The 14,805-nt window shown below is 43.8% G+C and overlaps 1 protein-coding gene across 1 annotated transcript in view; it reads left to right on the top strand.

Annotated features, from left to right (window-relative positions):
* The window catches only part of PMS1 (PMS1 homolog 1, mismatch repair system component), an 89,087-nt gene extending 76,377 nt beyond the window's left edge, over nt 1-12,710 (top strand). Inside the window, exons 12-13 of the mRNA XM_074967773.1 lie at nt 3,557-3,717; nt 12,087-12,710. Of these exons, the coding sequence (XP_074823874.1) occupies nt 3,557-3,717; nt 12,087-12,251 (326 nt within the window). The 3' untranslated portion in view covers nt 12,252-12,710. The remainder of the gene's footprint in view (nt 1-3,556; nt 3,718-12,086) is intronic.
* Nucleotides 12,711-14,805: the final 2,095 nt, after the last annotated feature.

Consider the following 14,805-nt stretch of genomic DNA (forward strand, 5'->3'; position numbering starts at 1 on the left):
TTCCCACTGCCCACTAAATAACTAAGTTTCTTCTTTTTTGAAGCTTGGTATATTTGATGTTGAGTGGAAAAAAGACAACTTTGTAGGTGGGGCAGCTGAAAGGAAGCAGATTTTCATGGCCAGTGAGAGAAAATGCTCCAAAGTTCACCACGAGGGCTTTGTTTGAAAAGGGAAGAGGAACACTGGCAGCAATGAGAAATCCACATTTTTAGCCAGTTGAAAATTAGTCATTTGTTCACTTGGCAATATTTTCCTTGGAAATTGCACATTATTTCACAGAAATCACTTGTGGAAACTAAAGACTGATATTTGAATACTCCAGAATGTCTTTATACTTTATCAAAAGCTTACATGTACAGTGAGGTTTAAGTGTCCTCTCACTTCCTCAGAGGTTGCCAGATTGTTCTTGCAAAGATTTACAGATGAAAATATTTGAAACAGTATACAGTATTCCACTTTTCAGTCTACAGAATATAACCACACTCAGAGTGGGTGTCCTTTTCTGCCTCTGCTGTATCTGTAGATCATGGAAGTCATACTTCTCAGCCTTAGCTCGAGCTTTAAGAGGAATACACTGTCTGGTGAACTAGAACCCAAATGTGGATGTAGGGATGTTACAGTTGATGATTTTTCACAGAGAGATTTGAGCACTCGGAGCTTACATTCAAAAGTCAAAATAGTTACTTACTATTGCAAAACTACTTTCACAGCAAAGTTCAACAGTTTGCTTATTGAAACTTATTTATAGGACGTACAGCCATGTTGAAGATAGACACACTAAAATCCACACTTACAAATACATAGAAGGTGAAAACATTTGGAATTACTTGGATAATATACACAAGAAAAATATGACTATCAGGTAGCTATGGGATGCCATTGGCATCCCGTTCATATGTGCCACTAAACATCTAGTTTAAGTCTCATGATTAGATAGTCGGTATTCAAAGGAACCATTCAGGCAGTTTTAGTTACATGTCTAGCCAGAGTCTGTGGCAAGGGATTGGGTATCTCTCACCTAGTAGCAAAGATGATATGCTTGCATAGGAGGGTGGTATTGTGTTATGAAAGGGGGTGTCTCGGGACCACAAGGGCTAAGATGTTAATGAAACTTTTGTTTGTTGTTACAATATTAATGAATGGTCAGGAGTTTTATGTTACTTTATCTTTGGCTTATTCTTATTGTAACGACTACCATTCAAAATCTTTGTAACCTTTCATCAAGGGTACAGAAAGGAAAAACAGCTATAGCATTTGAAATGTAAAGTATTAAATAAGGCTTTCAATTTAACAATATTCCATTGCTCCCTTTTGCCTGAAAACTACTTTATAGGGAACTCCCCCTTTGATGGATTGTGTCCTTTTTCAGGCAAAAGAGAAAGTTAGTTGAAGTGGGCTGGAGCTGTTGTTGAAGTCTGATCCTGTTTACAGTAAGACTAAACAAACACACAAAAGGGGAAAGAAAAGAATAGCAAAGATAGAAAATGCAGCTTCTGTCTTTTGTGCTGACTCTCACTTCCAGCTTCCCTGCTGGAGAAACATGAGGACAGTGCACATTGTCTTGTCAGCCACTATAAGAGCTGGCAAACTTGTACCAGTGTCAGGCTGCCTCTCTGATCAGACGCATAACAATGTTGCAAAAGATGGAATTGTCTTGGCTGTCTAGGCCAGACTCTTTTGAGACAGAAGACAAAAGGAGCTAGGGAAGAAAAAATAAGTCTCACATTCAAAGTGATGGTCTGGATTTAGCCGAAGCCAGTGAAGGTGGGAATGTCATTGGTTCTCTCTCTCTGGCTCAATTGGGCACGACATCTCTCAGGATCAGGATGATGAAGGTCCAAGGATCCTGGGGTCTCAGGAGACTGTGGATGTGCCAGCGATGATAGTTAAGCTTGTTCCTGTCAGCATGCACAAACTTCTCACTACCATTTAGTGACCACCAGGTAAATAATGTGCAAAAAAGGGATGGCAACCTCATTTGATTAATATTAACCCATTAAGACACATTTCTGTGATTTCAGCTGTAAACATTTCCTCCCACGTATAGAATCTTTCAATTTGTTGTTGTTATTAACTTGTGACTTTATCAGGAGCCTTAAAGACCCCTCTTCACTGTTCTTTTAACTTAGGCTACACTACTGTGGTGCTTCAGTGTAGACACTACAGTGATGGGAGGGGGTCTCCCCTTGTTATATTTAATCCACCTCCCTAATAGGCAGTAGCTAGGTGTAACAGGGCATAGTAGGGCCCCCCTTGGTCCTGCCTCTGCTCTGCTCCAAAAAACACAAAAAGACCTGGCTCAGCATTCACCAGTGCAGTTTATTTCCAGAGTGCAATCCCACCACCTTCTCACTATCTACAGCTTGGGGGTTTGAGCCTTAAGGACTTCTCAATCTCTGTAGCCAGGAGGGAAGCACTACCCCTCTCCTTCCATTCTCTGGCTTCCCCCTTTGACTTCCTTCCCCTGAGGCTTTTCTGCAACCTCAGGCTAATTAGGCTGGCAGCTGTTTCCCCTTTGCCAATCAGGTGCAGGTTTCTCTAGGCAGTTCCAATCTAACTCCCTTAATTGGAGCTGGCATGACAGAGGTCTGGCACAGGGGAATGGACTGAGATTGTCATGAACACTATTCCTTTGTGGGTCTGAGACAGATACTAGCAAGAGTAAGGTTTATGCCATTTATAGGGGATTTGTTGAGTGGGAAATTAGGTGAGCAGAGGCTGAGCCTAAAGAAAAGAGAAGTTTATGTTGGGATGGAAGGAGAGTGCTTGGGTGGGGTTAATTTAATAGTAGGGTGGGTGTCTGGATTTGTTTAAAGGTTTGGATTCCCATGGTGTAGGGAGTTGAGTTTTTTTGCTGGGGAGTAGGTGGTTACATTAATAAGATGGTCTTTGCATCATGCCCTGGAGGTCCCTATTCAGGTGTTCAGCTGAAGTGGTGGCAACCCCTTGATGGATGTGGAGGGCCCTGTGGAATGGTTCAGTTGTGAGGACTTGGGTTCTTCAATCTCTGTGGTAGTGGAATTCAATGGAAAGACTGCTTTTGATTTCAACGGGAATTGCATCTGTCCCAAATAATTGAGTTTGAGTTGGACGGATGTTTAAACCATTTGCATAGGAACTAGCATCAACACACTGTTCATAAAAACAAATTGTAGAAGCTGAAATCATTACATATTCACCTTTAATTTCATTTGTTTTATTAAAAGCTATGGGATTACAATGCCTGCCCAAAGAGGAAATACTGTAAAGTGGTGTAAGCATTTAAACAGTTCTAACTGGGATTTGAACTAAAGTAAACTGTGGCACATGTGGTGTGAAAAGGCACTCATGACACATGATTAATATGAAACCCAGGAGGAGGTCATGCTGTTCATTCCAATGAAGGCAAAATTAATTGTCTTAACTGTATTGAATTCTAATGACTAGTTTACTAAGTGTTTTTACATCAGTTTTATTTTCATTGGGCTTATTCTGGGATATAAATCAAAACAGTGTGTGACATAGATGTTGTTTATTGATATCAGGAATACTAATTATTTTCTTTTCTTATTGCCAGGATATTCAGCTACAGAAAACCAGCTGGAAATAGAAGGAATGGCTAATTGTCTGCCATACTATGGTATATCAGATTTAAAAGAAATTCTGAATGCCGTGATAAACAAAAATGCAAAGGAAGTATATGAGTGTAGACCTCTCAAAGTGATAAACTACTTGGAGGTAAGAAATAGCTGGTTTGCTTTCAGGTATTGGTCATCTTATTTTTAAATAAATAGTTGAAGCCATTTGAAAGTCTCTCTAGCTTTCAGCATTAATTAAATGCAGTTTTATTCTGATGAGAGACTCATGATAATGAACAAGAAACAATAAAATCCAATATACTGTCTCTCAGTTGAATTGGCTGTGCATTGCTAAAAGGAGTAAGAACATGTTTGTCACTTTAGTCATCAGATATGACTCTGAATATGCTCAGGAAGCATATTTCAGTAAGAAGGTACTCTTTTTATGTTGGCAGTTTTCAAAGAAGAAATGCAGTTTGAATAAATGAACTGTGACCTGATAAGACAGTATATAAAAACACTATAAAGAGGCAGTTTTCCAGGCTACAGTGCAGTCCCATCATAAAATTGTTTACCGTTTCCAGAAAGTGGTTGGTTCTTTTTTATGTATCACAGCCACAAATTCTTAACTCCTGTCAAGCTGTCTGGAGCGGCTCGAACATGGATGCCAACCTCAGGGCAGATTGTTACAAACCAGAGCACAAACCCCAAATTGGTTGTGTGTTCCATAATTAGCCTTTGCCAACCAAGTATCAAGTGTGGATTCCTGAAGCACTATAACAGCCTTAATATGGAGTCACAGACAGTCCCCTTGGGCACCCAGGCAATAGATAGATAGTGCCTTACACCAAAAATCACAATAAGCAGGTTACTCTTAGTCCCAAATGACCAGTCACATACCCCAGGTCAATTGTACCTTAGATCTCTCACCAAAGACAACACTTGTAGCCAATCCTGTAATAAAATAACTAATGGTTTATTAACTAGGAAAAAGAAATTAGAGCTATTTACAAGGTTAAAGCAGGTGAACATACACACACAAATGAGTTACTTTTTGAAACCTAAGACTGTAATAGAAGCTGCTGTAATGCACAAGCTCTGTATGTCCTTTAGGGCTAACCCAAGCTAAGCAGCTTGGGGATCCCTTGCTTATACTTAGAAATATTGCCCTCTCCAAATGCCAAGCAGCATAGTGATACAGATTCTTCTGGTAAGCAATTTTTATTCCCTTCCCCCCCATAGTTCAAACTGTGGTGGAAGGAAAGTTTGTGCATGTCCCCTCTTCATGGGTGGGTGTATGTGGGAGCAATCAACAAAGTCTTTTATCTGCTGATGTTCCACAATGGTTTGTCTGGTGTCTATGGGCCTTCTTTTATTGTGCAGGAGATGACACTACTTATGGTAAACTAATTTTTCACACTTGATAATGCTTCTCTCCTGAATGTGGGGGTTTCCAATTTCATAGCATGAACTTTTATAGTTACAAAGCAAACACTTAAATATTACCTTATAACACAGGATACAGATATTATAATGAAATTAATGTATGCAGCAACTCACAAGAATTTCATAAAGTCCAACAATAAACACTTCTCTATAAATCTAATTCCTATTTTAACAATAGTAACACACAGGTGAGCCAGACTGATTTCCAGCTATGCCTTTATCATTGTTCAGTGAGGCCTAGGGGCCTCGGCATGAGCTGGCACCGGGACTGCCAGTGTCATAGCTCCACCATAACTAATCTGGTAATTATGAAATGATTTAAGGGATCAATTTAGGGAAAGTAGACCTACATCTAAAGTTTAAATAAACCACAGTGAGATGCACACAGTTTCCAAACAATCTGAAAGTGCATGGCTTTCATACAAAAATAAATAAAATTTCTACAATTCATGGAAAGAGAAAGTTGAGAGAGTAGAGATACAATAGAGGTAGATAAAATAATAATTAGGAAAAAGAACTTTATTTCTAGCCACAAAATTGAATTATACAAGTTTTAGTGGCATAAATTCAGGGATAATAGTCTTATTTTTTAAAATTTTGTTTTGTTAGCTTCAGGGCAAAGGAAAGAAGGTTTCTTCCCCTCAGACTGTGGCGTACTCATGCCACACCGCTTCTTAACCCACTTTTCCTCTGTATGCTTTTCCCATGGTTGCTCACCCTTGTGTGCCTTCCTATGGACAGCAGACCTGCCAGTGGACCCTTTCCACCTCCAGATAAACAAGGCAGGATTTGTCCCACAGTATTTAATCATTAGCTGTACACACACGTACACACACACATACACTCACTCACTCTCTCTCTCTCTCTCTCTCTCTCTCTCTCTCTCTCTCTCTCTCTCAAACCCCAAGTTGAGAAAGCATCTCTATTCAAGAAAGCACTTTAGCATGAACTTAAATAGGGGTGGACTTAAGTATATACTTCAAGTGTTTTCCTGTATAGGGGCCTAAGACAGCAAATCTTCAATCAACACATTATGGAGAGGCAAGAAAAGTGACATAACACTGAGGGAAACAGTATATTGTTATATATTTCAAATTATCTAATATTCTATGTATTGTTTGTATATGAAATTGTTCATGCTGAAAGTTGTCCATCCAAAGGGCAGTAACTCCCTATTTGTGTATTAAACATATTGATAAGAGCCATGATTGAGGGGGATAGGAAGTAAGTGCATGCACAAGCACTGACGTTAAAAGGTCACTTTCCTTTGAATGACTAGCCTAACGGCTGTGGTTTTCTACTTGGATAAGCCATTTCCCATTTCAGTTCAGGGTTTTGGAGAACTGACAGGAACGGATGGGGAAGTGCACAAGCCTGCCTTCCATTATTCCTTGTCATCTTTCAAATCTGCCAAATGGCCCACAAGCTACCAAGCAACCAGCCTACTTTCTTCATCAAGTGGTGTCCCTGTGGGTGCTCCACTTCAGGTGTCGGTGCATCCTGGTGCCGCTGATTGGAGATCTTCAGTAGCAGTGCCCAGTCAGAATGTGCGTGTGCAGTTGGTGTCTCACAGCTTCGTTGGAATCTTTTTGGCGCACACGCATTCCAACCCCCTCAGTTCATTCTCAGCCGTCCTTGGCTGAAGATGAAACTTGGGGCAGTGCTGAACCTCTTCCTCTATTTTGAGAGAAAATTAGCTTTAGTTAGATAAAACCTCCCCAGTTACTACTCTACCTTTAGACAGTTGCATAGAGCTCATTAAAAAACAAAACCAAACCAAGTTTTTCTTAACCCCTCTTCCCCCTTTGGGAGTGAACCCTGCTAACGTCTCGTTCTTAGACCTTCTTCAGTGGGCCACATTAAAGATGCTGGGGTCTCCTGGTTTTAAAAAATGCGACTCTTGCAAGGATCCCATACCATGCTTGGATGGACATTCCCAATGTGTCACATGTGTCGGTGAGACACACGTCCCAACTAAGTGAGTCCACTGCAATAATCTAAAAACCAGAGTTCGCCATGACCAAGACCTGCGTTTAAAGATTATTCTGATGGAGAAATCCCTCCAACCCAATTTGGAGACAGGCAGAACAAAACCCTCTCCTAGGTGCTCTCCGACCAGGTCGGAACTGACCAAGAGCATGGCTCCACCATCTCATGAGAAGAGGAAGAGACCCTCGACCTCCACAAACAGGAAACTGGGCACAAAGAAATGGTCCCCAGCAAGGTCCTTGCCAGCAGTGCCAACTGCCTCAAGGGTCAGCACCTGTGACGTTCCCGGCGCCTCTGGCACCGGGTATGTAGTGTAGAAATGTAAGGAGTCAAGGCTACGTCATGGCCAGGTCTCCTCCTTGGCACCAAAGGCGCCGGTACCTGTGCCGGAGTCAGTACTGTCCACACACATAGCCCCAGAACGGACAACGCCATAGGCACCAGCAACTCCACCAGCACTGACACACTATCTGGTGCTGCCATGGGGCCACCGGCACCAGCCAAGACCAAAAACAAACTGCTTAAACCAACGGCTTCTGACTCTAAATCCTTGGTGCCGCACACTCCAGCACAGATGCAATTTCTAACGCATCAAGACATCTCAGTGGATTCTCCTCTACTCAGTACCGAGGGCTCACCCTTGATCCAGCCACCCTCTCCTACTGAACGCTCTGTCTTCACAGACAGTGATGGCAATGACCATGGAGACGCAGTTTTTCTCCACCCGACTTTCCTCCGCCACAACAAAGACCACCTCACAGGAACGTGCATCACAACAACCGACCGCGCTTCCCATGGCTTGCTCCACCAAGGATGGGACCTCAACTACCATGCCCCATGCAATGGGCACTTTGGACCCATGGGCACCCTATAAGGCCCACTATTCCTGCACCTCCTCACCCCATAGAGCGCAGATCCGCTCTCCATCTGGATCCCCAATGCCATCCGTGTGAAGAGCCCGGACCTGACATGGAGTTGCCCAAACACAACTCCTCTTCTTTGCCTAATGAAGCCATCATGCCTCCCCCACCAACTATGGCAGATGACTTCAAGCAATTTCAGGAATTATTGAAGAGGGTTGCAATCAGCCAGGACATTCCAGTGGAGGAGGTACAGGAGAATCAACATAAGCTCTTGAAGATCCTCAAAGATTGCACTCCCCATAAACGATGCCAAAGTAGAACCTGTTGACACTATCTGGCAGACACCAGCCTCCGTCCCGCCAACATGTAAAAAGGCTGACTGGAAATATTATGTCCCAGCTAAGGGCGTGGACTTTTTATTCTCACACCCACAGCCCAACTCCCTTGTGGTTGAAGCAGCTAACCATAGGGCTAAACAACCTCATTACCGGTCCACACCCCAAGAAAAAGACTTCAAACACTTTGACCTCTTAGGTCGCAAGGTTTACACATCCTCTGCTCTCCAATTTAGAATTGCCAACTACACTGCTCTTCTCGCTAGCTATGACTTTGATCATTACAACCAACTTTTTGAATTCACCTCTCACATCCCAGAGAACCGAAGAGCGGATTTTAAATCGGTCCTGGTAGAGGGACAGCTAGTATCTGGAACGGCGCTTCAAGCATCTCTGGACATGGCTGATATGGCAGCTCGCACCACAGCTACTGTGGTGGTGATGCATAGAGCCTCTTGTCTCTCCTCATCTGACATCCCTAAAGAGCTACAGACCAAAGTGGAGGATTTACCGTTCGACAAAAAAACTTTTTTCCTGAAAAACGGATGAAGTCCTTCACATGATGAAAGATATGATGAAAGATTCCAGGGCTACCCTCCAAACACTAGGGATCTACACCCCTCCTTCCAAGAGAAAGAGATACCAGCCTTACCAGAGCAATACAGCTGCCCACAGTCCAAGTAATATGACACTGGGAGGTCCCTCAGCAGGCCTAACAGAGGTCGAACAACCCAGTCAAAACAACCTATGTCCCACCAGTCGAGCAACAAACCGCAATTTTGAAGTCTTGGTTGAGGGTCTGAGCAACCAGTCCTTACCACCAGTGCCTACTTGCCCTTTTGGCCAATTTCTCCAACGCTTCCACCGCACTTGGCGAAACATCACACAGGATCGCTGGGTCCTGGAAATAGTGCAGTCAAGCTATTCCATCCCCTTTATTTCGTGCCCCCCTACCCTTTCCATCCCTCTTCAGGGACCCCTCTCATGAATACCTACTTCAGGAAGAACTCAACTACTCCTCTTAGGTGCAATGGAACAAGTTCCAACACAACACACAGGGAAGGGGTTTTACTCCCACCATTTCTTGACCCAGAATTAAAGCAGAAGATGGTCACCTATTCTAGACCTGCGATGACACAACAAATTCGTCCGCTCCCAAAAATTCAGAATGGTCACGTTGGGCACGATAATACCAGTGCTGGAACAAGGGGACTGGTTCTCAGCTCCCAACTTACAAGATGCATACTTCCATATCTCAATACACCCAACACACAGACTATTCCTACGGTTCATAGTGGGACACGACCACTTCCAATACAGAGTGCTCCCATTTGGTCTCTCCACCACACCGCGGGTGTTTTCCAAGACACTCACGGTGGTAGCAGCCCACCTGCGCAAACAAGGGATCATATTTTTCCCATACCTGGACGACTGCCTCATCAAGGGCCGATCATACGAAGAAACGCAAATGGCCACACTGTAGACCATCGCTCTTTTCCAAAGGCTCGGACTGCAAATAAACTGTGATGCTTACACAGCAAATAGAATTCATTGGGGCTTACCTGGACTCAACCCTCGCCAGAGCCTTCCTCCCGCAGGCCAAGTTCCTCACTATCAGACACCTCATACACACGGTGTCCATCTGTCCAGGGGTCGAAGCCAGAACATGTCTGCAATTTCTGGGCTACATGGCAGCTGCCATGTTCGTGGTGAAACACGCCAGGCTACACATGAGGTGCTTACAATTTCTTTAAGCACAAGATCACGATGCAACCCCATCCTAAATTTCTGCCAAAGGTGGTGTTCTCTTTCCACCTTAACCAGACAATACACCTCCCCACTTTTTACCCCAAACCCCACAGAAAGCGGCACTTCATACCCTTGATGTAGAAAGGCGATTGCCTTCTACTTGGACAGAACAAAATCATTTCATAAATCACCTAGACTCTTCATATCTACTGCAGAATGCTCCAAAGGAGCTGCTATTTCGAAACAGTAGTTCTTCAAGTGGATCTCTGACTGTATTAGGTCCTGCTACCAGATCCACGACATTGAACATCCTGACGGCATCAGAACTCATTCCATTCAAGCTATGTCAACATCGGTAGCGTTCCTACACAACGTACCCATTATTTACATATGCAAAGCCGCTGCATGGTCATCAGACCATATGTTTGCCAAATACTACAGCAGCATACAAGTTGCCAGAGGAGACACTGTCATAGGTCATACAGTACTGGCTGCCACTGCCAAACCCACAACTCCAAAGTCCCCCCAACCATAGTAGGTACTGCTGTACATTCACCTGAAGTGGATCACCCACACGGACACCACTTGAAGAAGAAGAGAAGGTTACTCACCCTGTGCAGTAACTGAGGTTCTTCGAGATGTGTGTCCCTGTGCGTGCTCCACTACCCACCGCCCCTCCCCTCTTCTTTGGAGTTAGACTTAAAGGACTCCATGGTGGAGAAGGAACTGAGGGAGTCGGAATGCGCACACGCCAAGCAGACTCCAATGCCTCCACAAGACACCAACTGCGCACACTCGTCCTAACTGGGCACTGCTACAGAAGATCTCCCATCAACGGCGCCAGGATGCACCAACACCTGAAGTGGAGCACCCACAGGGACACCACTTGAAGAACCTCAGTTACTGCACAGGGTAAGTAACCTTCTGTTCTTATGCTGGATTTGGGCCTGTATGACTAGTTTTTTAAGACAAGTCTTGATGAACGGATTCATCAAGAAATTATCTATCTGAAACGGAGGAGAGCAGATAAGGGCATTTGTTGGGCCTGTGAACATTTCTGTTACAAGGAAAGATATTGCACAGCAATAACAGCAGTAGGCACGTAGAGAGACTAAACAGGAGACATAAGGCCTGCAATAATTTTAAAAAATCAATTAAAAAAATTGATGTGGGCTTGAGGCCAGCTTGGTGGCCTAATGGCAGTACACTGGACGCTCTTTGCCTTTCTCTCCAGTGATCCTCGTTTGGCAGCTCCAAGGGGCAGTATTGACTACTAGTTCCAGAAGGAGTTACATTCAGACCTCCTGGCTGGAGGGAAATCCACAATGATGCAGGACCTTTCAGGCTGGGAGAAAAAGGGACGGCATCCCTGGACAGTGGGAGGGAATGAAGTAGCTCAAGCTTAAAAATTCCTGAACTCATGTTCAGTTTTGTACATTGTGAAGGAAGGCAGCAGGCAAGTGGTGAGGAATACTGGCTAAGTAATATGATTAAAATACCAAGTCAGCAATGCCACTTTAAAGAGACCTTAAGGTTTTGTATTTTGTCAGCTTTCAATGAAATCAATAAATTAAGGGAACTAAAAAGATCAAAAGGTGCTCAGCATCTTGCAAGACTGGACCCTAAAAGAGAGTACAAACATGACCAACAGATTGGCAATACAAGTTAATTTCCAAAAAGAAAAGGAGTACTTGTGGCACCTTAGAGACTAACCAATTTATTTGAGCATAAGCTTTCGTGAGCTACAGCTCACTTCATTGGCAGCCGATGAAGTGAGCTGTAGCTCACAAAAGCTTATGCTCAAATAAATTTGTTAGTCTCTAAGGTGCCACAAGTACTCCTTTTCTTTTTGCGGATACAGACTAACACGGCTGCTACTCTGAAACAAGTTAATTTGATGCCATTCTTTCTCATTGTGATTTGACCTGATACCTTGCTTAGTACCTTGAAATGTCTTGTAAGACTTTTGCTTAGAGTTGTAGTTTGGATGCTGGGGTTGAATATACTGGTAATAAGAAATAGAATTTACCACTAGGAAAGAGAAAAATGGAATATACTACTACTGCCTATTGAGTTTATTGAAGCCACATGTTAATCTGATACAAGGTAGCACTATAAAATTTATGGGGGCGGTTTCCTCTCCACAGGGAGAAGCAGTGCGTATGTCTCGGCAGCTACCCTTGTATATGTCAAAAGAGGATGTAGAGGACACAATTTACAGGATGAAGCAACAGCTTGGAAATGAAAATAAAGGCTGTGTTCATGGTCGTCCATTTTTTCATCACTTAACAGATATTCCAGAATTTAAGTAACAAGCACAAATCCAAGGAAGTTATTCAGTAAAGTAGAACATTTTGTTTGGGTTTGTATTTCTTCTCCTTAATTTTGACCTGTACTCTGTATTGTCAGCCTGTTTTCTACAAAGTTTTTATACAGCAACTTTTCACTGTCTTAAGTTCAATGTCTTTTGTTTTTTAAAGTTCAGCTACTGTTTGTAAACTGAAAATAAACTGTGAATAATGTACAGAAACTTATTTGCAACAACTCATTGCTATTTTTTTCCCATTAAGAATTTAGTTAATAAATGTTTGCAACTGTCATGGTGTTTTTTCAGTGCATGTTACATAGTTTTGCCTGTAGAACATGTGCCTAACAACCTCTAGACCCCTTTAGCCTTACTTACTTAAGCATATACCTCTTACTGAGGGTTAACTTACACTGCTTTATATATTCCTCTGAATCTGATCTAAGTAATAGACATTCTGATTATCTTTCCCAGATCTGAAGAAGAGTTCTGTGAAGCTCAAAAGCTTGTATCTTTTATCAATAGAAGCTGGCCTAATAAACGATATTACCTCATCCACCTTGAGTCTCTAAACCAGGGGTGGGCAAACTTTTTGGCCCGAGGGCCACATCTGGGTGGGGAAATTACATGCAGGGCCATGAATGTAGGGCTGGGGCAGAGGGTTGGGGTGCAGGAGGGGTTGCGGTATACAGGAAGGGGCTCAGAGCAAGGGGTGTAGGAGGCGGCTCAGGGAAGGGGATTAGAGTGCAGGAGGGGGTGTGGAGTGTGGGAGGGGGCTCAGGGGGCAGGCTCCGGCCTGGCGCTGCTTACCTTGAGGTTCCCGTTCCCAGCCAATGGGATCTGTGGGGGGTGGTGCCTGCAGATGAGGACAGCGCATGGAGCTCTCTGCCCCACCCCCAGGGGCTGCAGGGATGTGGTTCTGGCTGCATCCGGGAGCAGCGTGGGGCCAGGGTAGGCAGGGAGCCTGCCTTAGCCCCGCTGCGCCACGGGGCTGGCAATCCCGTGGGCCAGATCCAAAGTCCTGACAGGCTGGATCTGGCCCACAGTTTGTCCACCCCTGCTCTAAACAATAAAGAAATATAAAAGAAACACAATGGGCCAGCTTCAGACCTGCTCTCCACTGACTTCAGTGGAGTTGCATGAATTTGTCTGATTAAGATGAGAGAGAAAAATTGACTGTAAATTTCTCTTAACTTATTTATCGTTACACGTGATTCCCACTGACGGTCAGATTTTCAAATAGAGGCTGAAACTATACATATATATTTGCATTGTGACTCCACAATGCAAACACACCTATACGTGCAAATTTGGCTCCAAATTTTCTTCTTCGAATTTCTCTGTACTGCTCGGGATCCAAGTTGCACTGTACTTGGAGTGTGGGCCCTCATTTTTCCTTTGGGTAGTGAACCATACTACTTCAGCATCTTATGCTGACAGTTCATGCCATATGTGTACAGTTTTCAACCTAAACATATAACACTGGACTTCAGTATGTGCAAATGACAACCACCAAAGTAGTAAATGCCTCACAAAGACAGAGAATCTCAGCAGGAGGTGGGATTAAATATTTCCCTTGTATAAGGTTTCACGTACCCTCAGTTTCCTGTTTCAGCATTGCTGCTGTCAATAATTTAAAGCCAAGATTCCCAGTCTTTGCCCATCTGAAGTCTTTGACATCAATTTGGCAGGAGCTTGCGCATGGTTCTAAATTAGCATAGAATAGAGCAGATCTCAGCCTGGCCCATATTAACTATGAAAGTGTGGCCTATGTCTTTGAGATGCCAGTGTGCAATATTCCATCTAAATGGGAGCAGCTGGACCACAATAGTTTCCAGGTGGTGCACCTTGATAGTGAATCTGAGGAGGGCTGAGAGATGTATTTGCAATTGGGTTGAGCTGCACATTAGACATTCCCCTTTAAACAGAAGGAAACCCAGGCACAGAGAGTACAGTGGTAAATGTGAACAAGTGTTGCTTCATCAATTGAAGAGTAATTGGGTAGGGTAAAGGGATGAGACAGATGATTAGGTCTCCCTGTCTCATCTTCCCTTTCCATTGGCTAATATCTGGTATGTGAGATTTTAGCAACTGCAAAGGGGTAGGAGCTGTTAGCTGATTCCTCTGCTGCCCTCTCACTTTCCCACATACATAGACATGCTGCCTGATGTCTAACACTTGTGCATGGCGAACATCAGGACGTAGCACTGGAGGTACGGGAATGGGAGCGAGTGTAAAGGGGTTCAAGTGGAGAAGCTGTTGTGGAAGAGCATTAGGAGTCAAAGAGGAGGGATGGGAGGAAAGGGCTGCCTTATTAAAGCAGCTATCGCCTTTAACACTGAGAGAGGTTCATCAGTAAACAACTGCCTTACTGAAGGTCCCGTTAAAGAACTGCAGAAGATGGGGGCTTCAGTGTCCAAACACAAGGCCAGTGGTTATGGCTCCCCACACGTCGCTCTCAACCCACCTTCCTTCCACTGCCATGCTCCCTTCAGCTCCTCAAACTGCTGTGTCCTCACTAACCCTCCACCAACTGCCACAGAACCTGCCCCAAGAAGCTG

This window comes from Natator depressus, chromosome 11, assembly GCF_965152275.1.
Source record: "Natator depressus isolate rNatDep1 chromosome 11, rNatDep2.hap1, whole genome shotgun sequence".
Lineage (NCBI taxonomy): Eukaryota > Metazoa > Chordata > Testudines > Cheloniidae > Natator > Natator depressus.